Source organism: Rhinatrema bivittatum, chromosome 7 (genome assembly GCF_901001135.1).
Source record: "Rhinatrema bivittatum chromosome 7, aRhiBiv1.1, whole genome shotgun sequence".
NCBI lineage: Eukaryota > Metazoa > Chordata > Amphibia > Gymnophiona > Rhinatrematidae > Rhinatrema > Rhinatrema bivittatum.
The window spans coordinates 133,394,412-133,406,849 of NC_042621.1; the positions used below are offsets into that span (position 1 = coordinate 133,394,412).

The 12,438-nt window shown below is 44.2% G+C and overlaps 1 protein-coding gene across 2 annotated transcripts in view; it reads right to left on the reverse strand.

Moving 5' to 3' along the window:
• HELLS (helicase, lymphoid specific) overlaps positions 1 to 12,438 on the reverse strand; it is a 330,133-nt gene that overhangs the window by 73,912 nt on the left and 243,783 nt on the right. For both annotated transcript variants that reach the window (XM_029609169.1, XM_029609168.1), the window contains exon 15: positions 2,755 to 2,893. In XM_029609169.1, the coding sequence (XP_029465029.1) occupies positions 2,755 to 2,893 (139 nt within the window). The remainder of the gene's footprint in view (positions 1 to 2,754; positions 2,894 to 12,438) is intronic.

Below are 12,438 nucleotides of genomic sequence, written 5' to 3' on the forward strand. Positions count from 1 at the left end.
CCTTCACAAAATTTATGAAGGAAAGGTCCTCTGGAGAAGAACACTTTCTGCTTTCAGTAGGAGAAGGTAGTGAAGGCAGGTCATCGGTGTCTGGTGAAGAATCATCAGTCCAGGTATCGTAGGGATCAGCACCTGCCCCTCTAGGAGCCCGAGGGGGACGGGACGGTGGAATCCCTGAAGGTCCTGGGTTTAGGCTCTGAAGGAATCGAAGGAATAATTGGAGACACCGATGAAGGCATCGAAGGCACTGGTGCAGGCATCGAGGGCATTGATGGCTGAAGCATCGGTAGGACTCCCGATGGAGGGATGCGGAATGGTGTTTCTCCTCCCGATGACAAAGTAAGTGGAGAGAGCACCGGAGCCATCGGTGACTCGGGATCCATCAGTGGAAAACCGGCAATAAGCGCTTCCATCTTTGAGAGCAGTGGTGCCAGCGCTGCCGGAATCGGATGCCATGATCGACACCAGTGTCGATGCCAGAGAAACTCGATGCATCGCCTTGTCGATGGCCTCCTGAACCAGCCAGTCCAGTTCTTCTCAGAGACCTGGAGCAAGCAGCCCCAGAACAGGAGGAGGCAGAGGCATAGCCGGAGGAACCACCGTTAAAGGCGGAGTCGCGGCTCCCAATCCCCTTTCGGGTGACAGTTGCCTCGGTGACCTGGTCGCCGAAAAGGTCAGTGCCTTTTCTGAATGGGTTTCTTCGACGGTGGCTCGGACGATGACGAGGTCGATGATTTCGCTCCCTCAATGGTCTGAGACTTCCAACGTCGGTGGCAATGTTTCTCTCTACGATCCCCCTCGGTCCTGAGGGGGAGTAGAGGTGGTTGAAAGCCGAGAAGTTGTCGATGCCGGACGGTCACCAGTCTGTGGTCGATACTGGGGCGAAGTTGACTGTGCCGGTTGTGATGACGTCGATGCAATAGACCGCGTTGGGGTTTGAGCACAGAAGAGAAGTTCCATCTTCTCCATTCTGGCCTTGCGACCTTTTTGTGTCATTAGGGTACATTTGGTGCAGGTCAGGACATCGTGCTCACATCCAAGACACATTACACAGACCTTAGGAGGGTCTGTTATGGATATGGTGCGATTGCAGTCCGGGCACCAACGGAACCCAGACGCCATGGCCATGAAAAATTTGAGCCGCGGAACGGTTGACAGCCTGTAGGCCACGAGGGCCAAACTAGACGGGAATCGACCGAAAACGGGTAGAAAACTTACCGGAGTACTGCGGTTTGAAAAAATTGAAGGAGGGACCCCTGTGGGGTAAGAAAAGTTGTAGTAATTCCATGAGGAAAATTCCTGTCAGGAATCTCTATGGAGCTCCTTAACCGCATGGCTACTGCTGCATGGAAAAAAGAAGACTGAAGAGGGATCCCTGCTGGCTGCAGGTTTAGTGCCATGCTGGGCATGCCCAGTAGGTGCCAGTCAAAATTCTAGAAACTTTGACAAAAGTGTTCCGTGATTGGGCTCCATCCTGTGATGTCACCCATTTGTGAGGACTACCATCCTGCTTGTCCTGAGAGAATATAAGTTTTTCAAATAAACTTAAAATGAGAGATGACTGGCTTTATTCCAGACTTTTTGACCATTTCCCAGACATACTTTCCTCTGAAGAAAACTGAGAGGCTACAGAAAGAAAACATGTCTAACGCACTTAGTGGACAAAAGTGTAGTAAGGGGCATTATGGGGTTACTGCAGCAAGAGAACTACTGCACATGAATAGTGAAAGAATTTAGCTTTTCCTGATGTAAGAAACAACGTCTTCACTCAGGTAAGATTTGTCATTGTTCCCAGTCCACTTATTTTAATTAAATTTTCCATCACAACAGTTGTGCAAAATACCATTTCCTCCTGCTTCTTTAAATTCAACGTCTTGAGTCAAATCAATCATTTCAACATAACAATCAAGTTAGGTCATGATCCATACCACCAGCACACTAATTAAGAGGTAATTTTTATCATTAATATATCTGTCTGACCCTCACCAGTTTAGGATTATGGGCATTGCCCAGAGATTCCAAGCTTCTGTACTTGCTGTGCTCCTAAACATCTAGTAATGTCACTGAGTTTCTGTTAGAACAGGAGAAGTGGTGAAAATCAGGACGACATAAAATGAGATGCTAGAAAACTCATAATAAGTGCCACAAATAAAACACAATTGTATGTTAAATGTGCTGGTTCAAGGGTAAAACTGAAGTCCCAACATAGGCATGTTTCAGTGACAATACCTGCTTCAGGGAAAACTTTAAATACCGGTCCAATGAGTTGGCCCTGATGCCAAATTCTGGATCCTGAGTGATGTGACAATTCAAACACTGAAAACTGGCTGTCAAGGAACATATCAGTATTATAAGGAGCAGTCAGTATGACATCACCAAAAGATCACTGAACTTTCCTGTTGACTAGCCAGCAGTTTTATTTATTGATCGTTCTCACATCTGTCAGACTATCAGCATATTCTCAAAAGATACCAATATGTAAGAGAGGGTTTAGGTACACAGACAACACTCAAAACTCTCTTTGGTTGGTGGCTACAATAACTATTCCATAAGTTAGGTAAATTAAGCTGCCAGATACTTGGGTACAATAATCAAGAACACATTTTTCATATTGCAGGCAACAAGTAGCAGCTATTGAATTCAACATTTTTGTTAAAATGTGGCTCCTGAAGCCCTGCTGCTGCTGAGGAGAATATAAAATATTTTATAAAATTAAGAAAACCACCTTTGACATGAACAAATATCAAACCTTACCTTAAATTCTTGAGTAGTTGGGTTTACAGGATACTCAATCAAGTATGGGTGGTTACAGCACTTCCTCAGCAGCATCATAATGTTACTCATCTTAAGGTTAACGTCTGAATCTGTGTTAAGCTGAAAATCCATGACTGGCCTTAAGACAAAAGTTATCACAAGAAATGTAAAATACGGTATCTCAAAAACTACCAGTGCAAGTTAGCACATAAAAAATAAAATATCACAAGATTTGGATTTTCTTTCTAATCTTTGTTAAACAGCTGGGTACATATGCTGGTAAACCTTAGACATGCCAGCATTTTTATCCTTTAGTAATAAAGGTCTGAAAGTTACATATTTCATAATATTGGCAATGCAACAATTTGAGGTACAGATTACTGGTCCTGGTGCATTTACTTATAGATGAGTATTTCATTATTGATAAGCTTGTTACTAATTTCAGTATGTTTTATAGCCTGTTTGGAATTGTATTTTTCAACTTCCATCATTTTACTTATTTCTTCGTAAACCTCACTCTAATGAAAACACTGGCTAGTGTACATTACAAAGAGTGTAATAGAAATAAAACAGTAACAATCATAAAACCAGTATACATATAAAAATAAAACATTTAAATAAAAGCAGAAATATATAAAATAAGGCAAAGTTACTTACCTGTAAAGGAAGTTTTCCAAGGACAGCAGGGTAAATCAGTCATAACCAGTGGATGACATCATCCAATGGCACCAACATAGACCAAACTCTCAGACCTCAAATGTTTTCACAGCATACAAAGTAGTTCCTGCACACAGCTTCTTGAACCCCTCAATCTCTTCCAGAGCTTAAGTTTAAGTTGAGTGCTCGACCCTCCAGGAAGACGAGTGGATAATAAATGTATGGCTGACTGGAGAATTTCCGTTACAGGCAAGTAATTTTGCTTTCTCCAGCAATAAGCAGGATTAAATCACCATAAGCAGTAGAAATTCCCAAGATAAAAGTCGAGCGGAACATCTAATGGACAATCTTGACCCCATCCAGTGGAAAGTTGACTACCGGGTGAACAGTCTGTGCAGAAGTATTAGTCTAAAGATACTATCTTTTGGGGACATGATATCTGAAAGTAGGGGGTCACAAATATGTGAATGGATAATCAAGTAGCAGTTTTGCAAAGTTCTTCAAAAGAAGTGGCCCACAGATGAAACAAGATAATAAATACCACCACTGAAGTCGCCATGGCTTGCACTTGATGAGGATAACTGTCAGGGAGGGGGCCCCCTCATTAACCAATCATCCAGATATAGGAAAACACAGACTGTTTCAAAAACTGCACTACCACAACCATCAGGCACTTTATGAACACTCTTGCAGATGCTGATATGCCGAACGAAAGCATCTTGTACTGACAAGTGTACACTTTACCATAAACCTGAGGAATTTGATGGGCAGAGTAAATAGGGATTTGAGAATATGCATCCTCTGGGTTCAAAGTACACAACCTGCCCTCTGGCTGAACGAATGGCAAAATCATCTGAAGCAAATTCATTTTTAATTTCTCCTAAACCAGTTCCATAGATCCAAGACAGGCCTTAGCCCATATGACTTCCTGGGAATTTAAGTAGTACCGGGAATAGAACCCTGTGCCACACTCCAGAGGAGGGACAAACTATGGCCTCTGTTGCAGAAGAGATATGGTAACTAAGTCAACTGGGCAGGGACAGAGCCAGGGCCTGACATCCAGTGGTTCCTGTGAGTACACAATTCTCATGCTTTCATCTACTGAATATAACCAAGCCCTGAAGCAATAAAGTTTAAGAACTGAGGACTGAAAGACTTGAGATTGTCCTGTCACCAGCCAATTGTCTAGGTATGGGAAGATACACATTCCCCAATGGTGTAAGTGTGCCACCATCCCTGCCAAATATTCAGTGAAGACCCTCAGGGCAATTAAAAGGCCAGAGGGTAGAACTCCATCAGATCCAGAGCATATATCCAATTCCTTGTTTTGGGGGTGGAAAAAAAAAAAAAGGGTAGGGTGGTATGGAAGGTGCTCATCTTGAACTTCTCTGGGAATAGCCATCTGATAGCCTTCGTAAATCCAGAATCAGTCTCAATCTTCTTGAATTCCTAGAGATGAAAGGAATAGTGGGAACAGAATGCTTTGCTATGCTCCTTGAGAGGAATAGCCTCTAACACCTACTGTTAAAGGAGTGACTTCATCTTGAAGGTGCAGTTGGAGTGATCAAGATGAGTCCAAACTGGTGTTGCACTGGAACAAGTGCAAATGGTAATTACACTCTGCAACCTTGGTGACCAATCATTGAGGAATAGTTGAAAAACTTCTCTAAAGACAGAGATGAATGAGATCAGAGGCCTGTCAAAAAAGGTGGGTCTAGACTGCGTGCTCTTTAGGCTGACTTCCCTCACGTGTGTGGACTTTTGCCGGAAGCTGCCCTTAAACGAAAAGTTGACCACATGCTGCTTCTTAATCTCCCAAAGAGAAAATCAACAGAGAATGGGATGTCAACCCACTTGTCACTGCCATGCAAGTATTAGAGCATATAAGACTGATGGTTTACAAAAGACATTCAACAGAGCTATGGAGACTTCCTCCCCCAATGCATTTGGAGAAAAGAAGGGACTTCATCACTCCGATGTCTACTATACCATAAATGACTTAAATGGTTGGTGGATTACCTAAACAAAAATCAGACATAATGTATTTGAGAAGTAGTTTCCTTGCCCTGGAGAATAGGAAGCTGGATTGCCTGAACGCAGGCCCCAAAGAATGTGAAGTATCGGGATCACTGCTTGAATTCCAGAAAGATCCCAATCGTCTTCCCCCAACCTGGCAAGAGACCGACTGGCAGGGACAAGCATTCTGCAGATTAGGGAAAAAGGGGCTGAGGAAATCCCTGTAGACCCTTTCGTAGAACTTAAATATTGGGGGGACATCATGATTCCTGAAAATGACTGATCGAGGGGACCTCTGTCGTCTTGGGGGGGTGGGGTTGTTGGCCACACGTTTTTGACGTGCTATTGCCCCTTACTGTATAAGGGGTAAAAATAGCGCGTCAAAAACGCGCGGCCAAACACGGGCTAACAGTGCGCTCCACCGGAGCGCACTGTACTGTATCGGCCTGATAGACAGAAACACAGAAATGATGGCAGAAAGATGGAACAGTAAGCAACTGTAATGCCCCCGGAGTCACCTGAAGGAACGCCTCCCGGCAAGACAATGCCTGTAGCTCAGAAATCTGACGTGGAGAACATATAGCCACCAGGAACACAGTCTTCAAAGTCAACAACCGTAAGGAAAGGCTATGCAGTGATCGGAACGTAGGGCCCACCAAAAAGTCCAGCACCAAATTAAGACTTCACTGGTAACCTCAAGGGAGGCCTAAGGTGCTTCACTCTTAAAAAAAAAAACAGGCCACATCATGATGAGACGAAGAAACACCATTCACTAGGCCTCTGAATCAGGCAAGTGCTGCAGTCTGCACCTTCAAGGAATTAAAGGCCAAGCCTTTATTCAATCTATCTTGTAAAAAATCCAGAATGAGAGGGATCTTAAATGAACGAGGAAGAACACCCCACCCCTCACACCAGCCCTCAAAAACTCTCCAAACCCACACATAAACCAAGGAAGTGGAGAACTTGAGAGCGCGGAATAAAGTGGCAATCACCGCAGAGGAATAATCACGCTTTAACAGGCGACACAAATAGCTTCTCGCTTATTGGCGCCATCACTGCGGTAAATGTGCGTTGGAACAGCTCGTGCTTAAAAATGAAATGCGCCCAAAAAATAAGTGCCTAGAAGAGTGCCTGTGTGCCAGGTTGAGCACATAAAGTCTGCGAATGTAAAAAGCACGCCCAAAAAATGAGCGCACACCGGCTTATAGAGGGCAGAAAACGCACAAGAGCGTGTGAAAACTGCCACCACGGCCTACTGTGCGGCGTGCAAGAAAAAAGTCTAAGTGCAGGGCCTAGCCCACCGGGGGCCTAACGGGAATGGGAACGAACGTTGGCTCGGCGCGTTGAGAACAGAAACTGAAGGAAGTCCTGAAACCCCTCCGTCTCTGATTCAGGTAAAACTTTCTTTTTTTTTTTTTTTTTTTTTAAACCTTACCTGGGAGAGCTAAATGAAAACATTGAGCTGGTTTTAGGTAGGATAGACCCAGCAGGGCTCAAAGATTTTACAGACTCCTCAGACAGGACAAATCACCCCAAGTTCCCCAAGAACTCCTGACATATTTTGTGGCTGAAAAAACTGCAAAATTGCCAGCTAGGACATGAAGATGTACACATTGATGGGAAAGGTCTAGCAACCTCGTTCCTTTTCTTACCCATTCAACAGATAGGAATCTTGGAGAGAAAAAAAAAAAGTTAGAAGAGGCATGCCAGCACTGCTATATTCCACCTTTTGTACCAGGTTCAAGGGGTGGAAAATGGCATCACTGGCACAGTACAGCACCTGTTCTCTCCCGGGTAGACTCACTATGCCCTGCCTTTTGTACCGGATTTAAGGGGAGGAAGATGGCATCACCGGCACAGCACAGCAGTTCTCTCCATCCTCTCCCCAAGACCAAATTCTTTTTAAAGGGACATCACACCATCCAGGAATTAGAAGAAAATCTTTTAATGATAAAGATTACAGAGATCTTTCAGGGATCAAACATTCTGTTTTTCCCTGTCTATTCCAACTTCACAGCCCACACCTCCTGTTCACTTCAGGACTAAAGGAAGTGGGTAGGGGAAACAAGAGAAAAGATTATTCTCTGAAGGCTATTTGCAAGGGAAAGGGATGGAGCAGGAGCAGAGAGAGCTGAGTCTAAAGGCAGGCAGGTACCCTGTGTAGCTTTCTTCAAAAGACTGAAGAGATGGAAAGCTTTTAGGAAAGTTGATTCTGCAGCAGATTGTCGTCAACTGTGCAACTAATTATGCAATTTCTCTCATGACCACACAATTGTGGGAACCTAGGGGCACTGAAAATAACTGGATACCTTTATTCAAGGATATGCACCAAGACATTTATCCCACTAAACATCTCAAATTTTTTTTTTTTTTAAATTGATCTCCCAGGAAACATAACATTACTATACCAAAAAAGCAATGGGACCATGACCCTGACAGAACTATAGAGAATGAAGGAAAAAGCAGAGTTGCTTACCTGTAAACGGTGTTCTCTGAGGACAATAAGATGTTAGTCCTCACACATGGGTGACATCAGATGGAGCCCCGATGCAGAAAACTTATGTCAAAGTGCCCTGTCAAAGTTTCTAGAACTTTGACTAGGTGCACTGAGCATGCCCATTATCCCTTATACCATGCATCTACGTGGGGTCCCTTCTCCAATTTTGTAACATAGAATTATAATTAAAATAAAAAGTAGGAGAAACCCAACTCCACAGCATGGTGAGCGAGTTTCCTGAGGACTAACATCCTGCTATCCACAGAGAACACCTGTTACATGTAAGCAACTCTGCTTTCTCCAAAGACAAGCAGGATGGTAGTCTTAACACATGGATGAATCCCTAGCTACAAGCTGCTCCCCAACACAAAAGGGGACTAAAAGACACCCAACCAGATGCTAACGGGCACAACACCGGTGATGTTGGTAACATAAGGGGAGACAGCCTGAACTCAAAGGGCCCTAGGCGGAAGAGTTGGGTTCTACACTTTAAACAGATTCTGAAGGATGGACTGGCCGAACCTACTGTCGTGTCTGTCATCCCTATCTAGACAGTAATGAGATGAGAATGTGTGGAACGAACTCCACATTGCAGTCTTGCAGATCTCTATGGGAACAGCTCTCAAGTGGGACCACCAACACTGCCATGGCTCTGACAGAATGAGCCTTGACATGACTGCCAAGATGCAGTCCCACCTGGGGATAACAGAAGGAGATGCAATCTGCTGCCAACTGGATAGTGTCTGTTTGGCAACGGCAATGCCCAACTTATTCTTGTCAAAAGAAATAAAACATTGGGTGAACTGTCTATGGGCTTCTATCAACTCCAGACAGAAAACTAAGGCTCATTTGCCTTGGCACAAATGGGGCCTGGGAAAGATGATTGACCGGTTAAGAGGGAAATCTGTTATCACCTTAGGTAGGAACTTAGGGTGCGTACGCAATACCATCCTGTCATGATAAAACCTAGTATAAGATGGATAAGTCATGAGGGCCTGGAGCTCGTTGACCCTGCGTGCTGTGACCACCGCCAAAAATATGACCTTCCAGGTCAGTTACTTCATGTCATAGGTGCACAGTGGCTCAAAAAGAGCTCTCATCAACTGAGCTAACACCACATTGGGGTTCCAAGACACAGCATGAGGCCTTAGGGGAGGCTTCAATTGAAGCAGGCCATGCATGAAGAGTACAGAGATGGGTGTACTATCTATACCTTGGTGGTATGCGCCAATTACACTGAGATGACTCGGACGGAGTTGGACTTTAAGCCAGCCTCGATACATGTAGGAGGTAGTCAAGCAGTTTTTGTGTGGGGCAGCAGAATTGATCTAGGACCTTCTGCTTACACTATACTGAGAATCTCCTTCACTTTTGAGGATCATAGTCTCCCTGTCTTTGCAAAGCTTCAAGAGAGTCTTCACCACTAAGGGAATAAGAGGATATGCATACAGAAGACCCTTGCCCCAATGAAGGGCGAGGGCAGAGGCTGGTTTCCTGACTGACTTGTACAGGGAGAACAGAGGCACCTTCCTGTTGCTGGGGGACATAAATAAATCTACGTTCAGGCTCCCCCAGAGGCAGAATATTTGATTCACTATCCCCTGGGTCCAGGGGATAGCGAATGGGGTCTGAAGGTTCGACTCAGCCTGTCTGCTACCACGTTCTCTGTCCCAGCCAGGTACATGGCCCTGAGCACCAGTCCGTGGGACAGTGCCCATGACCAGATCTGGACTGCTTCCTGACACAGTAAGTACGATCCCGTGCCTCCCTGCTTGACGACATACCATATAGCTACTTGGTTGTCGATGTGGATTCAGGACAACTTTGTTGGACACCTGATCTCTGAAAGTCCATATCGTGTACATGATCACCCGAAGCTCCACGAAGTTGATTTGACAACAGCTTTCCTGGGCGGGCCAGAAACCTTGAGTGCTGAGCCCATCTACATGAGCTTTCCCCCCCACCCCCACCCCCTCCGGTGATGCATCCATGGTTAGATCAATTTGGGAAGAGGGACTTCAAATTTGGGGCAGTTCCAAATTTTAAAGTACCCGTCACCAGGACAATGAGTCCCAGAGAGATGGGGTGACATAAGATGCAATCCTGGAGGCTCTGAGTGGCCTTGCGCCATAGTGACCTCAGGGTCCATTGGGCTCTGCACGTGTAAAAGTGCCAAAGGAGTGACATGAACGGTTCCGGCCATATGGTCAAACAACCTGAATATGTACCAGGCAGACATCTGCTGGCTCTGTTGGATCTCTGCCATGATGGTCGTCAAAGTGATGGTCCTCTGGCGAGGCAGGAAGGCCTCGGCCTAAGCCATGTCTAGCAGGGCTCCTATGAAGTCCAACTGAAGTGACAGGCTGAGATGGGACTTTGGTTACTTGAGAATGAACCCGAGTCACTCCGAACACCTGGATGGTCAAAGCACATTGACCTAGTGGCCCCTGCCTGAGACGTTCTCTTGATCAGCCAATCATCCAGATACAGGAAAACATGCACTTCCAGCCTGTAGAGGTGCACCACCACCACAGTCAGGCATTTTGTGAAGACTAGTGGGGTTGACGCGAGCCCAAAAGGCAATACCCAGTACTGGAAATGCTGTTTTCCCACGACAAATTGGAGGTACTTCCTGTGATTGGGGAAGATCTCGATTTGAGTGTATGCATCCCTTAGACTGAGGTAGCATAGCCAGACCCTTTTAAAAAAAGAACATAAGAAGTTGCCATCCTGGGTCAGACCAAGGGTCCAGCAAGCCCAGCATCCTGGTTCTAACAAGACTTCAGAACCGTCCTGCAATCTCTCATCTTTACCAGCCTCGACTACTGTAACGCATTACTAATTGGTCTACTCAAATCTACCCTAAAACCGCTACAACTATTACAGAACGCCGCTGCCAGAGTTCTAACCGGCAAAAAAAAATCAGACCACATAACCCCTGTACTGAAGAGCCTTCACTGGCTACCTGTCGAACAAAGAATAAAGTTCAAAACACTAACAATCATACACAACGCGATCCACAGAACAGATAACACCATCCTTGATAACATGCTCCAAACTCACAAACCACAACGCACGACTAGAACGTCAAGCAAACTGCTCCTAACCATACCCTCTATTCCATTGGCCAAAAACTCCAACACTAGGAACAGAGCCCTCTCCATTGCGGGTCCAAAAGCATGGAATTCCCTACCTGTCTATCTAAGTTCACTCAGAGACATAAAATCCTTCAAAAAAGAACTCAAAACATGGATTTTCAGTCAGTCTTTCACAGATGACATTGGTTAAGCATACCTCAAACACACACCCAAAATGACTCTCTAACATTACCCTGTCTTGTCATAGAATTAATGCATCAGCACTTTATTATAACCGGTTCAGGCAATATTTTACATAGTTAGATATATATTTACTATTATTATTATTTTCAACCTGATAAGCAATATTTATACATAGTTAGACTTGTTCAACCTAAAATAATTACTTAATAGTTCCCGTAACATCTTGTTTACATGCTACCCATTTATATTGTTCATTGTTTGTTTTAATTGGATTCTCTTTCATATTGTTAGTTATATGTATCAAACTCGTTGTATGTATCAAGTTGTTATTCTGTAAACCGGAGTGAAGGCATTTTTTGCTATACTTCGGTATAAAAAAGACTATAAATAAATAAATAAATAAATAAATAAATAAATAAATAACAGTAGTCAATCCCAAAGTACCCAAAACATTAAGTAGATTCCATGCTTCTAATGTCAGTAATAGCAGTGGCTATTCCTTAAGTCAACTTAACATTTAATGGACTTCTCCAAGAACTTATCCAAACTTTTTTTAAACCTAGCTACACTAACTGCCCTAACCACATCCTCTGGCAACAAACTCCAGAGCTTGTGTGTGAGCGAGAAAGAATTTAACGATTAGTTTTAAATGTGCTACTTGCTAATTTCATGGAGCGTCCCCTAGTCCTATCACCCAAAAGAGTAAATAACAGATTCATACTTAACTGTTCTAGATCTCTCATGATTTTATAGACCTTTATCATATCCCTCCTCAACCGTTTCTTCTCCAAGCTGAATAGCCCTAACCTTTTCAGCCTTTCCTTATAAGGAAGTCATTCCATCCCCTTTATTATTCTGGTTGCCCTTCTCTGTAGCTTCTCTAGTGCAACTATATCTTTTTTGAGATGCAGGTGGAAATGCTCCATCCGCCAATGGAGGAAAGCTGGACCCTCTAATCCTGCAACCAGTGCAATAGGAGGGAGGCCCAAGGAACAAGATCTAGCGTCTCCACCATCAGACTGAGAATCTGTAGTCCCGAGTTGTCGAAGCTGGCTGGATGACCAGTTATCGTTTTAAAAAATCTTTCCTGTCCTCCAGCTCCCATGTTTTTCGCTCCCTGTTTGATGTAACTTTTTACCTTCTATATAGTTGTTAATTGGTTTCCCCCTGTTCTATTGTAAACCAGTACGATAAGACCACGTCTTGAGTATCGGTATAGTAAAAGAATTTAAA